The 22476-nt window shown below is 36.0% G+C and overlaps 1 protein-coding gene across 3 annotated transcripts in view; it reads right to left on the minus strand.

Annotated features, from left to right (window-relative positions):
* The window catches only part of LOC310737645 (leucine-rich repeat and fibronectin type-III domain-containing protein 2-like), a 133727-nt gene extending 111662 nt beyond the window's left edge, over positions 1–22065 (minus strand). For 2 of the 3 annotated variants that reach the window (XM_083562104.1, XM_083562102.1), the window contains exons 1-2: positions 21515–22030; positions 10451–10507 (exon numbers count right to left, since the gene is read on the minus strand). Coding sequence is in view for 1 of the 3 variants with exons in the window: in XM_083562102.1 (XP_083418228.1) it covers positions 10451–10483 (33 nt within the window). In the remaining 2 variants the exon portion in view is untranslated. Of the gene's footprint in view, positions 1–10450; positions 10508–21514 lie in introns of all 3 variants that reach the window. The other variant, XM_083562103.1, reaches the window with a different exon arrangement.
* Between the last annotated feature and the right edge of the window lie 411 nt (positions 22066–22476).

Genomic DNA, 22476 nt, shown 5'->3' on the forward strand with positions numbered 1-22476 from the left:
AACACTGGACTTAACCAAGGGATATTGGCAGATCCCCTTGACGCCAATGTCCTGGGAAAAAACTGCCTTTTCCACTCCATTCGGTTTGCACCAATTCGTCACCCTTCCGTTCGGTTTGTTCGGAGCTCCGGCGACGTTTCAACGTCTGATGGACCGGATTCTCCGGCCGCATCACGGGTATGCCGCTGCCTATTTAGATGACATTGTGATTTATAGCAATGATTGGCAGCGGCATTTACAGCATCTCAGGGCGGTCCTGCGGACCTTGAGATGGGCAGGGCTCACAGCAAACCCGAAGAAGTGTACGATTGGGCGGGTGGAAGTACGGTATCTGGGTTTCCACTTGGGTCACGGGCAGGTGCGTCCCCAAATCGATAAGACGGCAAAAAGGAGGTGAGACGGTTCCTGGGGCTGGCTGGTTTTCGGACATCGCCAGCCCGCTGACCGATCTCACTAAAAAGGGAGCGCCAGATCCGGTCCAGTGGTCGGAGCCGTGTCAACAGGCTTTTACGTGAGTCGAAGCCGCACTCTGCGGGGGTCCGCTTTTACATGCTCCTGACTTTTCTCTTCCCTTTTTTTTACAGACTGATGCGTCGGACAGAGGGTTGGGGGCCGTGTTGTCTCAGGTGGTGGAGGGGGAGGAGCGACCGGTACTGTTCATCAGCCGTAAGCTGTCAGTGCGTGAAAGCCGGTACAGTACAATCGAACAGGAGTGCCTGGCCAAAAAATGTGAGGTCCTCACCCTCCGGTACTACCTGTTGGGGCGGGCCTTCACCCTCTGTTCGGACCACGCCCCGCTACAGTAGCTCCATCGCATGAAGGATGCCAACGCTCGGATCACGCGGTGGTATCTGGCGCTTCAGCCATTCAAGTTTGAGGTGGTCCACAGACCGGGGGCACAGTTGGTTGTGGCCGACTTCCTCTCACGCCGGGGGGGGAGTCGTGGCGGCCGGACGGCTTCCCGGCCTGGATCGGGCGGTGGGGGTATGTGGCAGCGGGGGCGGGTCCGAGCGCCGGGTTGTGAATGGAGGGCTGGGCCGGGAGAAGATAGGCAGGGAATTGCCTCACCTGAAGCCTATCTAACCTCATGTGTTTTCTGTTTCAGTGATCAAAGGAGGCATTTAAGGAGGAGGGAGTGTGTGTGTGAATGGGTGCGTATGGGTGCCAGAGACGTGGGGCGTGAGCACAGTGCCTCAGTGCCTCTACAAAACCTCTGTAAAACTAAATAAAGACGGCTGAATAGCCTTTACACCTGACCTGTTGTGGTGTTCCTCCTTCCCCACTGACACGCTCTCCTACAACAATATACTCAAACACTAATAAATCTGCCACCCTTGCATGGTTTTAGTAACACTTCACACAACTCTCGCACTAAATATCAGTGGATCCTTGAAATATCACAGCACAGCTACTGGATTATGTCGATAAACAATGAACAATAAACCTCACTTTTGGAAAAGTCAGATGACAAAATCTGAACGTCTGTCACCACAGTGGTGCTGAGTGTCAGATGCCATGCACTGTTTTTGTTATATATACAATTTTTGTGGCTTTATAAACAACAAACTATTTACTTTTGGATTTTTTACAATCTGTCAATATCCCTCAGGCTGTTTTTGTTACCGTGTCTTCATGACTGCTATATTTAAATGGCCTCTGTTCTGATTGAATGGTTTCATGAGTGAAAAATGGCAACTCCTGCTCCCTCTTCTACCACCTATAAAACTGTTTAGTAGACTTTGCATGATAAATAGCTGGCTGTTAAAATGATTTAAACATAGACAAATGCTCACTGTAGTGTTATTACCTTAGCCACAGAATTTGAAACAGATTAGTAAAATAAAAGATAGTAAGCATATGAATTATACTTAGAATAATGTGTGTTATTCACATACATTATTGCAGAAAATTACCTCAGATCCACCCCGAATTGTCCTGGGTATATAAAATATTACCATGAAATTATGCTACTTACTGATAGTAAGTATTTTAGCTTGCTGTGTAAAATGTCTAGCATAACATGCACAAGGGAAAACAAACAAAGAAAAAACACACAAAATATTTTAAATAGGTCTTTTGAATTTGTGCTTAATGAGATATTTTTTAGTCTAATAACTCTGACCAATAACTGCAGACTTCAACATGATTTGACCGGGCTAACCTGTAAAAAGTGATTGACTGGTTTTAACCTCTTTTAATGTTATTGATTAGAGTTTACGTGAGGTAAAGTGGTAAAGCAGTATGAAGAGAAAGAAATCCAAAGTGAGATTGAGATGAGATGAGATTTAGTGAATTCAGGAACTGATGTCATGTGGTGCAGTCAACATATCAATTCATCCCAGATTTGCTCAGTGAAGTTGAGGTCATGGTTCTGTGCAGGCCACACAAATTCTTCCACACTAACCTTGACAAACCATGTGTTCATAGTTTACACCTTGTGCAAAAGGTTAATGTCATGCCCCAACAGGTCTGAGCCCCTTAGTTACAGAAAAGAAAAATAATAAAGCATACAAATTCATTCTATTAAACTGTGCATTTCCATCATGTGTGATGGTCAGGTGTCCACAAACGTATGGCTATTTAGTGTGTCAGTTGACCATGTTTAATTTCTTTATTATATATACTATTGTCCCACCAGGAGCTGCTTTTAGACTTTATGCATTTAAAGGATTTATGCATTCAGCTCTCATGTGTCTCACTTCAAAAAATTTATGAAATCTAAATAATTAAGTTGTGCATTTTGGGAAAAAAAACCTAGAAAGTAAAAAAATACAACATTTGTTTCTATACTCCATATCCATCATTTATCAGTGAAGAATGTGGGCATTTGACTGTATCATGTGTGACTAATATATTATTGCAGTGTTCATGTGTAAGCATTTTTTTTTATTATTTCACAAAGAAGTAAGCACTTATTGAAGTGTAAAATGTCTAGCATAACATGCACAAGGGAAAACAAACAAAGAAAAAACACACAAAATATTTTAAATAGGTCTTTTGAATTTGTGCTTGATAAGATATTTTTTAGTCTAATAACTCTGACCAATAACTGCAGACTTCAACATGATTTGACCGGGCTAACCTGTAAAAAGTGATTGACTGGTTTTAACCTCTTTTAATGTTATTGATTAGAGTTTACGTGAGGTAAAGTGGTAAAGCAGTACGAAGAGAAAGAAATCCAAAGTGGGCTGTTACAGCTTAGTTACAATAAACTGACCTTACAAAAAGGGGGAATGAGTGCTTTATACAAATTATAAGCCTTTTTATTTCAGAAAATTCGGATTTCCACATAGAAGCCCTGTAATGTTCATTGTAATGTAATGCAAGAACACAAAGAGGGAATCTTATCTGCAAAAGGCTTCTGTGGCTACAGGCTTTTATTCCAGGTAAGCAGGAGGCAAACCTGATATTTGATTGGAGACCAAGAGAGCCTGATTAAACAAGTGGAATCTGGCATCACTCCTGCTTGGTTGGAAATAACACCTGCAGTCACATCAGCCCTTTGTGTATAAGATTAAAGACCCCTGCAACAATGTGCGCTATAGCTGTACAACATGTATAACAACTATCCTCAGTACCAGTCCTGAAAAACCTGCACTATTATACTATTTTATGTCATTTGGTCAATGATACATTTTCAGTGCAGCCTTCCCCTGCAATCCTACAACTTTTTAATTTTACAAATACATATAACTGCTTTTCTCATGGCATAAAAGTCGTCTAAACATAAAACAATCATATGTATGACATACAGCACAGTACATTTCTCATCCTTCTGTTTTAATCTACTGTTTGTGTCCATTTGCATAGAAATGTCTGATATATTCTGATGATTTGATCATATTTAGGATATATTAATTTCTATGGATTCTGCCCTATTATGTAATTAAATGTTTAATGACGAAAGCCCTGCTGTAAAGATCCTGCTGCTTTATAATGATGGTGATTCATTTAAGAAGCTTTAAAACTGTCCAATTCTCTTTGTGTCTAAATACTGGTGTTGATCACTGAAATGAAAGAACTGGGGTCTTAGTTATGAATGGGTTATTTATATATATATATATATATATATATATATATATATATATATATATATATATATATATATATATATATATATTTATATGTTTATTTATTTATTTTTTTTTTTTTTTTTTTTTTTTTTTTTTTAATACACCACCCAAGACTACTGCCCACCACACATCTAAGTAATGAACTATTTGGAGCAGACAGGATGCAAAAATCTCTTTTTTAGATCTCAAAACGAGGCAAAGAGTGATGCAAAGTGAGCAAATGGAGTGAGCCAAGAATTCGTAATTGCCACAGCATGGGTCATTTGTGGCATGCTGACATCAACTGATGCACACTGCATCTACACCAAAACTGCTAATGAGAAGCTAAGAAAACTTGAAATAACTCTTTCGCACCCTCAATTTTTTTCTGCCGAAGCCTTGTTCTTTCTTTCACACGTCATCCATCTTCTCACTCTCTTTTTCTCCCACCTGCATTCACGCTACAAGGCAGCATCCTGCTGACGTTTTAATGGTTGCTTGTATGTTCAGATTTTTGGTGCTTCAATAAAAATACACGATAAACCAAATGTTTGTGGACACCTGACTATCAAATTCATGTGTTTTTTAACATTCCATTCTAGTCTGTATTTATAATAGCTCCACTCTTCTGTGAAGGCTTTCCTTTAGATTTTAGAATGTGCTGTGATCATGTGTTTATTCGGCCAGATGAGATTTAGTGAATTCAGGAACTGATGTCATGTGGTGCAGTCAACATATCAATTCATCCCAGATTTGCTCAGTGAAGTTGAGGTCATGGTTCTGTGCAGGCCACACAAATTCTTCCACACTAACCTTGACAAACCATGTGTTCATAGTTTACACCTTGTGCAAAAGGTTAATGTCATGCCCCAACAGGTCTGAGCCCCTTAGTTACAGAAAAGAAAAATAATAAAGCATACAAATTCATTCTATTAAACTGTGCATTTCCATCATGTGTGATGGTCAGGTGTCCACAAACGTATGGCTATTTAGTGTGTCAGTTGACCATGTTTAATTTCTTTATTATATATACTATTGTCCCTCCAGGAGCTGCTTTTAGACTTTATGCATTTAAAGGATTTATGCATTCAGCTCTCATGTGTCTCACTTCAAAAATTTATGAAATCTAAATAATTAAGTTGTGCATTTTGGGAAAAAAAACCTAGAAAGTAAAAAAATACAACATTTGTTTCTATACTCCATATCCATCATTTATCAGTGAAGAATGTGGGCATTTGACTGTATCATGTGTGACTAATATATTATTGCAGTGTTCATGTGTAAGCATTTTTTTTTATTATTTCACAAAGAAGTAAGCACTTATTGAAGTGAAAAGAGTTGCTCCTCTATAAAATCAGCAAGAGGCAAAATAAAGGAAACATGGACAAATTGTAACAGTATGAAAGCATTTGCGTTGAGATTGATTACTGAAATTTGAAATGTGGCAAGTACTAAGACAACTGTGAAATGTTAATAATTTTACAACGAATGGCACAACCTAACCTAGAAACAAATCCAGACCCATTTCTCTTATACACTGTATCAAATTTTTTTATTGTAGTTTTGTAATTATTTCTTTCTGAATTCTTTACTGTACAGTAGTTCATATATAGCAGTGATGGGTTGTGCATTTCACCCCTAGCCCCTAGTCTTTCCTAATTTAATCCACCTCTTATTACCATCTTTATGGTGCCACAGCTATAGAAACCATCAACCATATATTACCGTATTTTCCGGACTATAAGCCACTACTTTTTCCCCCACGTTTTGAACCTTAAACAACGAAGCGGCTAATTTATGGGTTTTTCCCGGTTTCACAAGCTTCAAGACAAAAAACTGAGCCCCATAACATTAGACCAATGAAATTGCTGAACGGGTTCAGGTGAACCAATGAAACTCTTTATATTAAATCAGATGTAAATAAATCTGACATATAAATCTGACAAATAAATCAGACATAAATCTGAGCTGCACGGCATCGGGAGAAAAGCTTCACCGATAGTGATTTTTAAACGCATGACTATGTCAAAAGATAAACTCCAGAGAGAAATTGTTGTGAAAGGAAGGAGGAAGACAGTGAACAATGACTTTCTTGGTAGGCTACTGTTTAGATACAAGCCGTGTAACAGACACTGTCTTTCGTTAAAGCCTGTGTAAAGTTCATTAGTTTCAGTGTAGACACCTGCAGTTTAAGACCTGCGGCTTATTTGTGTTCAAAATAAAAATCTTTGTAAAATTCAGTGCGTGCGGCTTATATATGGGTGTGCTTAATAGTCCGGAAAATACGGTATACAGAAATGCAGTATAACACAGCGCTGCATCACATCGGTATCTTATGCCGTGAGAATGAATGCTATTACTAAAGAAAGAAACCCAATTAGTACTATTCAGTTGGTACCTCAAATAATTAATACTATCTACAGCAAGGGGCAGATCTTTCTCTTACAAAGCCCCACAGTTAGGGAACAGCCTTTCAATCAATGTTCAGGACTCAGATACAGTCTCAGTGTTCAAGTCGAGGCTAAAAACATATTTATTTTTTCAAGTCTTTTATGAGTAGCTTTTTCTTAGGTAAAGGAGCGGATCTGGAGGGATCATGGCTATAGAGTGTTTGGTGAACTGGAATATTTGTCACAGGTTTGTCACAGGTTTGTTGATGGTGGTGTGGTGGGTCGTCTGTTATCCCAGAGATCCCTCATGTCTGTGTTACCTTCTGGTTCTCCCTCTAGGTTATGCTGCCATAGCAAATCTTGCCGAAGTCCTCAACTGCACAGTGTCCTTAACTTTCATACAACAATAAGGAGACATAATAATACATATCATTTTCTTCCTGCCACCCCTTTGGTTGAGTTAAACATCCTCTTGAGGTTCCAGTGACCACTGTTCCTGCTCCTCTTCCCTCCTCGGATCTTCCCACTTCGTACAGGCCTGCCTCTGGATAGTGTTCCCTTCGATTGGAGGCCACTCTGTGCAGCTGGGGATGGTTTATCATCAACCTCCTGGGTTTCCATGAAATTCCGGAGTAAGAATGGGAGCTTTGAGGATGGATTTGGACTGTAGTTAATGTCAACAGACTGCTACACGCACTCAGGACTACAGTTTGCTTCTGATCACCATTACTGTACCCTGCAACATTGTTTATCTGTAATAAATGGACATTCGGTGCAACCCAGATGAGGATGGGTTCCCTCTTGAGTCTGGTACCTCTCAAGGTTTCTTTTGTATGCCATCTCTGGGAGATTTTTCTTGCCACAGTCGCCATGCTCATTAGGGACAAACTTACACTTATAAAGAACATCTTATTCATTTCTATCACCAAATTATCTGTGTAAAGCTGCTTTGAGACAATGTTCACTGTTAAAAATGTTCTTGTAAGTATATCTGCAATGAAATCAATTACTTCTCTGTCAGCCATAATGGAATGGACAAAAAAACAGCTATTAAATCCACACAAATATATATTTGAGCTTGTGCAGTTTGCTACAGATGCAGTTTGTGAGCTCTGACTAGTGCACTCTGTGATCATACATTTAAAGGGCGTGGAAATGTTGATGCTCTTGTATGCCTGCTAAATGGCCTCAGTGCTATCAACTCAAAATCTGATTTAAGCAACATGTATTGTTAGCTACAGGGCGCCCGCAATGTTCATTCTAAAGGCTCAAAGCAAATTCCTTTGACCCGCGTGATGTCTGTTCAAACCTGGTAAGTCTGAATATAGTTATAGCATTTAAAGTAAAAAAATTTATGATTACTATAGTCTATGTCGTATCGTATCATTACTTTGCATTAAAATTGAATGGCATACTAGTCTTATCCCAATATATATTAAAACACCAATAAATCTGCCACCCTTGCATGGTTTTAGTAACACTTCACACATCTAATGCACTAAATATCAGTGGATCTTTGAAATATCACAGCACAGCAACTGGATTTTGTCGATAAACAATGAACAATAAACCTCACTTTTGCAAAAGTCAGATGACAAAATCCAGAAAATCGAATGTTACAGCGAGATGTAATAAAATGAAGAGTATAGACTATTGGGAATAATTTAATACATACTGTATTCATTGCCAAAAATATAATAAAATTAGGGCAGCAGCTATCAATTATTTGAGTAATTAAGTATTCTACTGATCAGTCCATCGATTAATCGAGTAATCCGATAAGAAGTACTTTTTCTTCATTAAAAAGCAATACTACTTATACAATAGAAAATAAAACAGGTCTCGTAAAATGAACAAGTAATTTGTTTCCTTTCTAGAAACATTTACTAAATGTGAAAACTAAACCCATTTAGTGTATTTAATTTGCATATTAAATCAAAATACAAATATATAAAAATAATACATATAAATAAATGTATAAATGTATAAATAAATTTTATTTATGATAGAAATCATAAATAAAAATTTCAAAATCTATTCCGAATGACAAAAAAAAAGTACAACTTTCTATCATTTTCTTTGGCCTGAATCTTCTCCTCGCCCCTCGCTGTTTTCTCCCCATTTCTGCATTTTTCATTCTGTGTCTTCTGTGTTACCTGTCCAGGGGTCTTGTTTACAAACATGGCGTATGCACCTTTTAAACCTCGTTTATTGTGTAAACCACATTTATAAACGAGACCCCTGCAAAGACCTTCCATGCAAAGGTTGTGATTTATTAAAAAAAAAAAAAAAAAAAAAAAAAAAAAAAAATGGACAGGAGAATGTGCATACCTGTAAGTAAACTCTGAGCCTTGCGATGTGGAAACACAGAAGGTGAGAAAGGGAAATGGTGACACCGACAGCGCACACCACACTTTTTTTAGTTGGAAAGTGGCATACAAATGTTCCAACCCTGTTTTGTGTGTACGCCAAGTTTATAAATGACACCCCAGAGCAGTTTTGAGTTTGCCTGGTGGTGTGTCAGTAATAATGGTCCATTGGGAAACACGGTGCTCTGTGTCTGGTTACTGTCAAAGGACTAAACAAAACAGCGAGGCAAATAATTTCGAATTGTAATTTCTAAATGTATTCTAATTAGTCGAGTTAGGCGAGAAATTGTTTCAGCAATTATTAAAATGTAAAAATCTAATCATAATTGAAAAATAAATTGATTCTAAGTTGAGGCCAGGAGATAGCCCACAACTATATATATTTATATATATATATATATATATATATATATATATATATATATGTGTGTGTGTGTGTGTGTGTGTGTGTGTGTGTGTGTGTGTGTGTGTGTGTGTGTGTATATATATTCACCCAAAAACAACAATGCTTTAAAAATTTCTTACAAATATTATAGTCTATTCAGTTATGTGTACAATTGATACTTGATGTTGACACACATTTCAAGTTTCATATTAAAATAATTTAATATTCAAATAGATTTAATTTGTTACTGTCATTTTGTTGTTGTTTGCTCTTGTCAACATGGGATTCATTCCAACCTGCCATTATTTAGAATTTCTTATACTGCCACACACAATTGCAGTTTTGCAAGCAGTCTTAAAGATAAAGCCATGGCACCATTCTAGCCATTTCCCTAGCAATAAATCCAGATGTTTCTAAATAAATACAAATCTATTGATGTTGTTTGATTGATTAGTACTGGAATATTGCATAAATCAGTTGCTTCTGATCCATAATTTTTACATTTAATTTTAGGCTAAATTATTTATCCATATAAAAGGATCATTTGTTTACACACATTGGCTGCCAAATTTATTTGAGAAAATCTATTTAATCTGTGTAATTAACTTGAATTAGTTATTAGGCAGATTGTAATAGAATATTAAGTAATTACTTACTGCCCTGTTTATTTCAATTATTTACTATGCAAATACATTCTTGTAAAAACTACATCAAATATGTTTATTCATCTGGTCAGGATTCTCCTCCAGTTCCTAAGGCACTTCTTTTAAAAGCAGATCTGGTCTATTTTGCTTCTTTACCACACGATAAAACAAAGCAAAATAACATTTTATTCATTCAAGACACAAACCCTACAAACTTCACAACAGAAAGAACACCAATCCATGAGAACAGACTCTAGACTAAAGACATACAAAGGTACAAACTATAAAATTGCAGTTTCAAAGGTAAAGCTGTGGAGCTAAATCCATTAATTAGTTACACTGCTCCTTCTAAATCATTAAAATTAAAGTTTTGAAGACATCCTTGGAAAACCACCATAGCGACAAAGGTTTTACCCTCTTTGTGTTGTTCACAACATTTTTAAATGAATGGTGAACTGAAAATTTTCATTTTTTTCATCATTAATTGTTCATGTCCTGCCTAACTCACCTTACCTCCAGCTCAAGCATAATTGTTGTGTATTTAATTCAGTGCAGATCAAAGCCCAAAGCAAAATGACAAAAAAATGAAATAAAAATCCAATGTACTTACCTGAACCCTAGAGCTGCTTATTCTATAGCTCATTTTTCGGCCCAAGCCAACTTTACCCTAAAAGAAAGGAGAGAATGAAATGAAAAGAAAAGGTTTTAATAGTAAGCAGATTAATAGGAAATGCAATAACAGCCAGAGGAAAATACTAAAATATGTAGAGTATTTTTCAGAGAGAGCTTTATGGACTATGAATTGTGTAACCCCCCCCCAAAAAAAAAAAAAAAATCACACAACCCTAGAGACATTTTAAGATAACCAAAGCAAACAGGATGCACCTGAGCTTAATTTGGAGTGCCTTAACCCAGTTTTACACTGCAAAATTCGATGGATCTTTTATGATTCTTATGTGTCATGCATAATTCTATAACAGGTTACTTTGTCCTGTCAGAATACATGATGAAGATTGTTATGCTACACTGGGTGCGGAGTGATGAAGTACAATTGTGTATTTCACTTTGGCAATAGTAAATAAACTCGAACAGAATGTTTGCATGCTAATTAGCTTAGTACATACATAAAATAATGCTAGTTTCTTTTTGTCCTGTTTTAATGTATGAGTGTAATAAAGGCAGACATTCTCCCCATTGCTACAAGTAAAAAAAAAAAAAACACTTGTTTTTTTAAATCCTATATGATTTGTTTAATTACCACTTGTGTATGTGGTAGCTCTCTTGTGTGTTCTGTGTAATTATATTCTATCCTGTGCGTGTCATAGCAGCATAGTAGGTCTGCAATTGTAATCAAAATGTTCCGACACTAAAATAATTTTTTCCACTGTCTACAGTATCTTTGGTCGCAGTGGCACTAAATAAGCTACTGGTGAGCATGTCCCATTATATATTCTAAAACTGCCCCCCTCACCTCGTTGACCAACTGCATTTAAAATATGCAGTTGTGCCTAAAACAAAACTCAAAGATGATTTTAAACAGATGGAATAAACAATTCGAATGCTGTCCATGTTATAAATGTTTGGGTTTGTTTGTTTGTTTTCTCATAGTGAATTGCAGGGTGTTAATTAAAAGAACATTTAATTAATTAACAATTTAATCTATTAATCTATTAATCTATTAAATATAATCTATAATACAGATCACATGCAAAAACTAACAGGTCCATATACTTTCTAAAGCTACCATAGAACTTTTTCATGAAAACCTAGTCTTTGGGTATTTGAAATTTATAATATTATTATTAGTATAATTTGTTTAATGATAATAAAATAAATCACACAAATTGATCTCACCACCCAGTAAATAGTGAGCTGCTTTACTTTTCTTTGCTGTGTTTATCATAAGTAGATAATATGTATGTAATTTGCTAGGGTTGATTCATATCTTCTCGGCACATTTGCTTAAAATCCAAGACAGTAAATCGTATAAATTGCCATTCCACATGGGAAAAACTTCCAGTCAGGAAACAACATAAACAACATAAATGTATGATTATGTACTTTGGCAGAGTAACCTGTAAAGGGTAAGTGTGTAAAAATATGACTGCTACAACAAGATATTATACATTACAATTTGCAAATGTTATATGACAGCTGACAACTAAACAAAGAAAATTGTCCCTAAATACTACTAAATCAGTATTTCAAAAGCATGTTTAAAAAAATTGTGATCTGTGAATTCGAATGGTTCAGTAAACATTGGATGGCCTAAAACAAAGCTGTCCAGTCTCATTAGCAGAGGGCTGATGTGGATGCAGAACCTGACTGAACATATTTAATCAATTAGTCTCGCTCTTCAAAAAGCTGATGAGCTGTACTGTGGTTTCTGCTTGGCTAGAAAAAAAAACCTGCAGCCACATGGATAAATGGATAAATTTGTACACAACTTGTCCAGAATTTTCTTTTCGAGCTCTAATTGGCTTTTTATATCCTTGGCTCTGCACACTATACTGTGTTTCCTGCTCTAACACATCTGATTCAGCTGATCAGCTCAATTACACACCTGGGTGTTGTCAACTGTGTTAGAGTAGAGGTTGTTAACTCATTTGGGGTTGAAGGCCATGTTGGGTAAAATTTCACAACAAAGAACGTGGCATCAAATTCAACACATTTAAGCTCTTTTAAAAAAATTGCACATATATATTGATTATATTGCCTAAATTTTTTTTATTTGTATAGTATAGGATGATAAAGATTCATATTCTGAAGTGGCTTAATATCGATAGCTGTAACTTTACACTAGTAACCAAATAAATAGATCAATAATTATTTTATGTTTGTTAACCTTCACTGCCACATTATGCTATTACTGAAAAACAGAAATGCTTTTTATAAGGCAATTTGCCGGTCTGTAATGGTCTGTCTGTAACTGCCCAGTATAATGGTCATACTATTCACTATATTTGATTACAGTGGGCCTTTCAATATTACACTCCCTAAGTACAGCTACTTGCTGGGAGCAAATTAAGCAAATGAGTTTCTGCTTTATTTCCCAGAAGAAACAAACAGAAGTTGTCCATTTCTCCTGGAACACCTTCCATTTCGTGAACTTTTTTTTCAGTATGTTGCACAACACCCTGTGTGTATACATTAATATGGTGCCAAAAAGTACCAAGAAAAGAGCTGATAAAATATTAAATGCATTTGACTATCAATAAAAGCTGATACATAAATCAAATGCTGTAATTGAGTTCCCAAATATAAATATTATATATAAAAGTAAATTTGGGAAGTTATTTTCATGCTTTACTTGATCAATTTACGTTGCCATGTATGTCACATTTAAGCTAGAAATTTCTCAAAGTGGATATCAATTAAGGCAAACAAACAAAACGAGCATGTTATTTTGGTCATGTGAGAGACAGTCCAATAGACACTATTACAAAATTTGCTTTCCATGAGTTTGCCAGTGTGTATGTCTTTTTTTACACGCAAAAATGTATGTTAAATCTAGGCATGGAAGTGTAACTACGCTTAGTATGGTTTCTTCAACACCTCCTTACTAAACCCTATACTGCAATTCATTAAGCTGGCCTAAATAGCTCTTTTATGCATAAATAAAACAAATTATTTTGATAGATGTTTGCTGAGGAGTATGCCTGCTCACTGGGTGAAACGCTGGCCTCTTTGCTAATGTGCTGATAAGTTAAAACAATGAAATGCACACAGACTCAAAAGTGCTGGGAGTGAACTGTGCTTAATTATGCAAAACAGCATTAAATAAAACAATGGTTTTGAGCTGGTGATTCTATTCTACCTACACCAAATGATTTCTAGCATAACCAGCGACCGGAGCCTGACATATGGCAGGGGGATTCAGTGAAATAAAACCCTGACCTTCATAGTGTCCCAGTGGTCATATCAAAGCCTTTGGGCCAATAGCCTGAAGCACTGATAGGGTAAAGAAAGATGAGAGACATAAACAGCTGCCAGAAGTCAGGAGAAGCAAGAAGCCTACTAAGTAAACATAGTAGGGCTTATGGGACCAGAGCTGAGTGACATGAGGCCATATTTATAGCCAGCACATCTAGCATGGCTGATATTATTATAGTGGTATAATTTAGAAACCTGAATACTTGTCTAGAAAATCCACAGTAAAAGCCATTAGAATTCTATTGGCTATGCATGTATATATAGCAACTATACTCAATTTTCTACTTACCAACAAAAAATGTATGTACATTTGTCAGAATGCTCAGGAAACATCAGAAAAACATTATCAGAAAAAATTTTTGGAAAAAAGTGTTGATTATTATAATATTTTAGGCTTCAGAGCTTTCAGTTTGGCAAAGTGATATGTGATAGACCAGTTAGAATATTTCTGTGTAATTCTAAGCACATCTCAAATTTAGAATATAAAAATTATTTCTGGGCACGAAAGAATGTCACTTTTTGCCACTTGCAGTCAACATAAATTATTGGAAACTTTCATTAAGCTGAGGAAAAGTGAAAATAAAAATAGAAAATAGCACATTCTAAATATTGATATTTGAGAATAATGACATTTAGCCTTTTCCTGTGATGTCTAACGTGGTTGAAGGCACCTGTTAATGTTTGACAGCATAAACTAATACATATACAATTAGAAAAGTCAGCTATTTTAGTTTAAAAATAAAATCTTTAAATCAGTCCATAGGCTTCAGCAGGGTCCAATAGACACTGTTAAGGACCTGATATTTTATATATATTTATTTTCTTCTTTTCCTCACCTGTGCAGATCAAGAAACAGTGGTGGACCGCAGGTTTATTTAGTCACACTTTGAGTGTTTTTTTTTTTTTATAAAATTGTTATTATTAAACTTGAAAACATACACAATAATGTGAGGGGTATAAAAATAAACTAGATTTAGTGCAGTGTCACTATGGCTACTTACACCGGAAATAAGATTTGTTTTGCGCTTGCATGAAAACGCTAAAGAATACACAGTGCTAGCGTAAGGCCCTAACCAGGAAGTGACTAGCAGCTAATGCTAGCGATATGGATTCTTTAGCGCTTTATGTCCAGCTTCAAGAATTTCTCTTAAAAAAAAAAAATCCTGACAATTCCACATGTCGTGGAAGTAAATAAAGGATGGAAGGAATGAAGGCATTGGTTAAAGTATGCTGAAATAATTATAACAGTTAAATAGATCATGTATTTAGATTAAATTAAATATTAAATGTACAACACACACACACACACACACACACACACACACACTTGCATATTTGTATTACCCAAATAGGGTCTAACAAATCTAAACTATTAAATTACATTTTTCTATTTATTTAATTTTAATAAAAAAATTTATTTGTGCCAATTTAATTGATTTCTCAATCTAGTAAATATAAAAAAGTGTATTGCATTAATTTGATTTATTCTATTTTATTCATATATTCTAAAATATTATTTTATATTATTTAACCAAGCAGGCATTTTTTTCTATTAAATTTGTTTTAAAAAATGTAAACTGTTGATGTCCACAAACGTTATTAATAATAATATGTTAATAAAAAACGACAAGCAATTTTATGTTTTGCATTTGTTCCCGCTTACCTTACCGAAATTTTACGGAACTGTGACTTAAAAACCGAGGTGTGTACTGTACTGTGAAATTTCTTTGCCGTTACACCCCTAACTATGACAATAGTCAGATCTCTACTTCATGCCAAACAAGATCTTCCACTCAAAACCATGTAATGCACATCCTAATGGAGCTGGCTTTGTGCACAGGGAGACTCTAATGCTTAAACAGGTATAGGTCTGGTAGTTTAAGTCAAGGGACAATGCAAGCACATACAAAGACATCCTACACGATTGTTTGCATCCAAATTTTTGGTAATATTTTGGGAAAGAACCACAAATGGGTGCAAAGGCAGATATCACAAAATGTTTGTCTATATGTTAGGTCTGTACAGAGATCAGTAACTGTTCGCTTTTGCTATATTCAAACTCTTTGAAGCATATATGTCCTAAGATCCTGATGACTAGCCACTGTCCGAGTTATCGCTGCCAGAGATTCATCTCTCACTGAGAGAATGTCCAAGGGGTATTTCTATTTACCACATAAAGGTGAACAAAATGTGATATAAGAATCTAATAGAATTCTGTCAGAATAAAGAACATTTTTGTCTCACAGTGTGTACAGAGTATGACACCGCTAAGTTATCACAAAGCCTAAAAGACAGGGGTGGAAAAGTACATATAAACAAGGAACTTTGATGGTCAAACAAAAGGGGATCATTATTTAATGCACAGATAAACACAATCAGCTAACATTAATCATTTTACTATCTTAAACTGAAGCCACCAATTACAGGAAACAATATTGTTTGTTGTGTTGGTTATGGAAATAATTAAAGAAGCCTGCCTTGACCTTAAATTTTAATTAATTGAACAAATATAATATTGATTAATGTATTACATGGCTCAAATCCTTCTGGATTAAAACAAACGGAAAACATACCATATCATAAACCATTTATATTGACCTTAAAGCTTCACACACAATTCTTTGTGGTTTACTGTGCTATTCTACAGCACAAGTTCCAGGGACCTTGACTTTTTCCTATCAAAATGACCCTGACCACTGAACCCCTTCAAATACAACAGGATAAATCATGCATCCCAGAGAAATACATCTGTCAATTCAGCCATTTTGAAATGTCACAATATACAGATGGTTGATAAAGTAAATGAAAAAAAGTGTCTTTTGCTGGCATGGTTTCAGTGGAAATAATCACTGCAAATCAATATAAAGTACTCTGACAGATCACCTTTATCCTAGGATAAAACGTTTCTACTCTGATGGGAAAACTCTCTTCAAGGACATCAGTGCTCCAGGTCACATAGCACCGAGTCTAAAAATGATCAATAATGCTCTAAGGCCTTTTACATATTTACAATAAACAGTGGTTGAATTCTCTAATCTGATTGGTCTTGTCAGAAGGTGTGTATTAGTTTTACCTCTTCAGGAAACATGACATGAGGCAGAGGCTCCAATGCATCCAATCACAGACACCAGACTGAAGAACATGTGTTATCCTCAAGCCATCAGACTACTTAAGAGTCAGTAGTCCTTCATTTCACAGTGAATCACTTTAATACTGCCATTTCTGGACATGTACATATTACTACATAGATTTTCTTCTTACTATTTATTGCCATTGTTTTTATTTACCTTATCACATTACATCATCTCAAATTAATTTCTAATAAGTATTTTTCTTTTTATTAAGCGCTTTTACTATCAGTGTCTACATCTGAGCCTCATCACAAGCATTTCAATGGCCAATGTACCCAGTGCTACTGTGGAAAATTACAGGTAAACATCTCTTGACCTCAGGTGTAATAGAAGAAACAGATTCATTATTGTGCTTGTTCTAATGCATCATTGTTTGCATAGTAGCAGATCATATAGAGCTGTTTTGTGAACACTACCTAAGCTAATTTATAATGTGTGACAACAGGATCTAACTTGTCTGATATTCTTCAACCTTTACTCTTTATAATTAGCCGGTAAATTTGCAATGTATCAATCATTAGTTGATTTAAACTTGAAATCGATGCCAAATCTCATGGCCAAACTCATGACCATTCTAGTTACAGTTTTCAGCAGTTACAGTCTCAAAAACCATTCGGTCACTCTCTCGTTAGTGTTTAAAAATACGGTAAACAGTGTATTTACCCCAACAAACGTTTAACCATGCAGAAACGAGTGAATTTATTGTTTCCAACACACCTAATAAATCGCATAACCTGACTAATCACAGGATTGATAAGTTGAACAAGGTGCGTAAAAGATTAGCGTATTGTTTCTGTAACAGCATTGTTGAGGCTCCAATCATGCTGATTACACCGATTTCACTATTATACCCCCATCCAGTCTTCACATGCAGCACTGGCAATTGCTATGAACTTGTGCTGATGCATTCGTACTGAATTTAATTGCAAACTACCTGCATTTCCTCACCTTGTTTCCCAATTATGTAAATGCAATTTAGCAAATTTACCCTGAGCAAAGTCACGATACATATAATACATATTTAAACATGTTTATCATTTAAAATAAACATACAGCCATGGCTGTGACAGGAAGGCATATACACTGCTGAATATTTAAAAGTTAAAATCTAATGAACTCAAGCTGTAACAAAAAAAATGCAGTGTTGCTTTTAGTGTTTTTGTGCTGCTTGTCCTGCTTGTTTTCTAAAGCAACATTTAAAAAAAATGCTTTAATGTGTTGTGAATATTCAGTGGAAAAGCACATCAACTATGATTTTGTGGAATATTGCTAGAAGAACCAGAAAATAAAAGTTATTTATACACAGAACATTATGTAGTTTCAGGAACATTATATTCTCTGGAATATATTTGTTTAGTACTGGGTAGTGAGTTTAGTAGGCAGTTTATTTTGCAATATTTTTATTATTTTTATTTTATTTTTTAAAGCACATTTTCATCCAAAATGAGAACAGCTACAGTACATTCAGTACGTTTTTAGTTATTTAATTGGTTTCCTTATGTTGCAAAGTAATTTTTACATCGATCTACCTTCCATGCTCATAATGAAAAAGCAATAAACAAATGTGATTAATTTGCACATTTATCAAAAAAAAAAAAAATAGACAAAAAGATTTTAATACAGCACTGCCATCAGTATTTAGACCCGTTGCTATGACACTTGCTAAGGTGCAACCCATTTGTCTGGATCATCTTTGAGATTCGTCTACATTTAAATTAGTGTCCACTGTGGTAAAATTCAATTGAATAAACATGGTTTAGTAAAGCTCACACAAGTAAAGCTTTCTTATATAAGGCATAAAAGCTGAAAATGCTATTCAGAGCAAGAACCCAGCCATGAGGTCAAACGAACTGCCTGTGAAACAAAGACAGGATTGTGTTGAGGCTCAGATCAGGAAAAAGATATATAAAAGATATATATGCTGTATTGAAGATTCCCAAAAGCTCAGTGCCTTTATAATTTTTTAAATGGCAGATGTTTAGAATAATAAGAACTCTTCCTAGATCTAAGCAATTAGGGAGAAGATATTTCAAGGTATGAAAGATCACCTTGGTGTGAAAGGTGATCAAAACCCTGATGGCAACTCTGGTTGTGTTTCAAAGATCATGAGGCAATTTTCAGGTGGTCCAACGCCGCATTACTCCAATTATCAGGTCTTTACAGCCAGGTTACCTGACAGAAACCTTTTCTTAAGACAGAGCAAGACTCATAAATGCTTGAATTTTTTTTTTATTTTGCCAAATTTCAAGCAGGTTTTCATGTGTACAAGTAATATCATATGATTTCAATGAATCTGTCTTAGCTTTAGTTATATATTCCCAGTCTCAAGTCAAGATTTGTATCTTTTTTTCAATTGTGTTTGCTCCTATTGTGTACCTTTAAGGTGCTGCTGTAAAGATGTATAGGGTGCCATATGGCCAGAGCTCGACCTTTAAGCTGGATTTCCTAAAGCATGCAAGCAGTTATCCCAGACAGCAAAAGAGTGACATCCTAATGCTTACCACTTTTATCATCTGCCCTATTTACTGCTGCAGAATAACAGTGATGAACACATGTGAATCTGGCTTAGAATACAAAAAAAATCTCCCCTAATGAGATAAAATCTCATGCCTGTTGTAGACCAGAAATTACTTGAACTACTGCACAAGCACCACATCTGAATAATTGTGTTTGGTCCAGATTTCAATTGATGTGAAAATCTTAAATGCTGAGTTGCACTGACATCAGCAATTATCTGGTAAAGTCCAATAAGGTAAAAGCTAAAAATCAGCAGACAGTAACGCTCCACGTAGGACGGTTTGGAGATAGACAGAAAAATCTATGGTGCATAAATATGTTTTGTGATAAACAGACAGTAGAGCTGCTATTTGCAAGCAATGTTTTACTAAACGCACAACTAGGCGCTGCTACTAAACAGCCTTGATTAGTCATCTGTGAAAGAACATGATGGGGTTCTTAAAGCAGAAGCAGAGCCTACCACAGAGACAAGTTTAATCACATGTCAAAAATGTAATATTAGGCCCCTCTGGGGAGCACGAACAGTTGACAATGGCAGTAAAATTAATTTTATTAAATGTCTAAACAAAAGGTTAAATGCACTTAATGACATTAATGTTAAATGAAGTTTGTCTTAAACTGTGAAAGAAGCACTACAAAAAGATCTACTCTGGCTTTTCAGTGCATTAGAGCTTAAAAGTTATAATATGTGATTTTACCCAGAAGATAGATTTTTGAAAATCAAACATTTCATTAATATATCTCCATCCATGTTCCCTGCAAAGTCATTTTCCTGCCCTGCCCAAGTTTATAACAGTTGGTGACGGACCACACGATATTCATTTATTCCCTGCTAGAAAAAAACATTATTTGAATTATTGTACTTTCTAACCTTACTATCAAATTCACCTCACATAATAAAATTACATTGGATTCCTGCAGTAGTAATGTTGCTGTTGGAGAACACTAGTGACCGGAAGCTCAGGTGAGACTGTGGAGGTGGATTTGATTCATGGCTTTGAAAGTGCATGATCAAACACAAGTTGTGCTAATGTGATTCATTTCAATCATGTCAAACCAAACTTTGCATTTTTCTTTGTATTATTATATTAAGAAAATATAAAAAAATGCTATTTTTTTATTTTTTTGCTGATTTTTTTTTTTATTTGTTTTAAGTTTTCATATATATCTCATTTAACAATATACTTAAACATTTTTAAGGGCACTTGCTTTCCATTGGTCTACTGTTTACAGAGCCTGGGGCCCCACAGAGACTACAAAAAGAGCTCAATGCAATATTTTATTTACACTCCTGAAATGAATCCAGGATTTTTGCCAAATATCACCAAAAACAAAATACTTTTTAACCAACAAGCCACTTTTGGTACACGATCAGTACACCAGACAGTGGATGATTCTAGGTCAAATATTGTTGCCTGGAAATGTTGCATTTGTGTATTAAAATCTTCTTAAAACTCACAAAATCTTTCTGTAATACTGTTTACCTTCAAGTCACTTTTGGTCTACACGACCATATCTCTGACCCAGAATTTTCTGGGCTGGATGGCCATGTCTGTGTCTGAATAACATGACTGTCTGAAAATACAGGTGCGACTGATACACACCTCCCACCTTTGCAACATTGTCATAACCCAGATTTAGTGCAAAGAGGTAATATATCATGCCTGACTCAGATATGCAATGAAAGCAATCCAGGGTGTAAAATCAGCTCTAAAGAGAGTAGGAGAAAAAGCATGATATAAATGACTTGTCAGAAAGCAGGTGCTATATTAGACCTACATACATAACGTGGGCACATGCAGCAATCAGATGCACTGATGCACTATTTCTTCATGCTATAATGAGGGTTTTAAAAAAAGAAAAAAAGATCCATCCATTCTACAGTACAATGATGGTGAAATCTGAGCAGAAAGGAAGTTGTTGTACAGAATAATAAAGCAGAATTAATGGTATTAATAGTAAAGTGTTTCTATTTAGCAGGTGAAAAGTTCCAGTTGGGTTGATGCTGTTGGATTTTTTTCCCTCTCTGCTCAGTAATCTGGCCAGAAATCATGACCGTCGCCCATTCATCCGAGCAAGCCAAAGGATCCTACCTGATCTGATTTCCCCCCAGGGTCATGATGATCCAGGATGTGCCCCAGTGCAATTATTTAACACCTCCGAGAAATGATCATCGGCACCTTATTCCATGTTTATTCCCAGTCGTAAAATTCAAATCCATGACGAAAATGGCTGAGGAAGACACTGAGATCGAGTCGACACCGTATCCGGGTATCTCTCAGTGCTGGACTCCTCGCATCCCCAATAACAAACCCAGATCATCTCGGAGTGACCACTTTAAAAAGAAACGAAGCGATTTTTTAGGTTTACACTGTAAAGCCGCCGGTGGAGCTGAACAGTGCTGCTTCATCTGCAGCAAGCAGAGTGGAACTGATACTACAGAACACACACACACACACACACACACACACACACACACACACACACACAAACTAGCCACAACCGCTGAAAAGAGAAACATCAAATATAAGTGCAGTTAAGACTAGATCTGTTCTTTGGTGGAGGGAAACGCGATGTAGCCTTGTGAAATCTCGAAACAAAAGTAAATCGGATTATTACTCGCACTGGAGAGACACGAAAGTGCGCGGATGCATGTGGAAAGCCATACGAGTCATAAGAGCCTTAAAAAAAACCCCCGAAGACCTCAAAACCGCTTGAGTGTACTATGTGTTACCGCCGGAGGAGTAAAAATGAGGTATGAAGTACAAGTAGTCCTTACTATGGCGATGCGTTTCGATGACCCCATCGTAACTTAAAAAAAATTGAAAGTCGAGACATGCCCCAGCATATTCAGGAGTCTTAAAGAATGGTGATCAGTATGGGGTACACTGCAATTGTTTAACAGATTACAGTACATTATTTAGCAAAAAATAAAGCAATTTACAGTACCGTAATGTATAAAATTGAGGGTATATATGTACTGTATGTGGCAGTGTCTGGCGATGGTGATAAAAAGTAAAGAGACAAGAGAATTTTCCAGTTTTCTTTTATGTAT

Source organism: Silurus aristotelis (assembly GCF_946808225.1).
Source record: "Silurus aristotelis genome assembly, chromosome: 15".
Lineage (NCBI taxonomy): Eukaryota > Metazoa > Chordata > Actinopteri > Siluriformes > Siluridae > Silurus > Silurus aristotelis.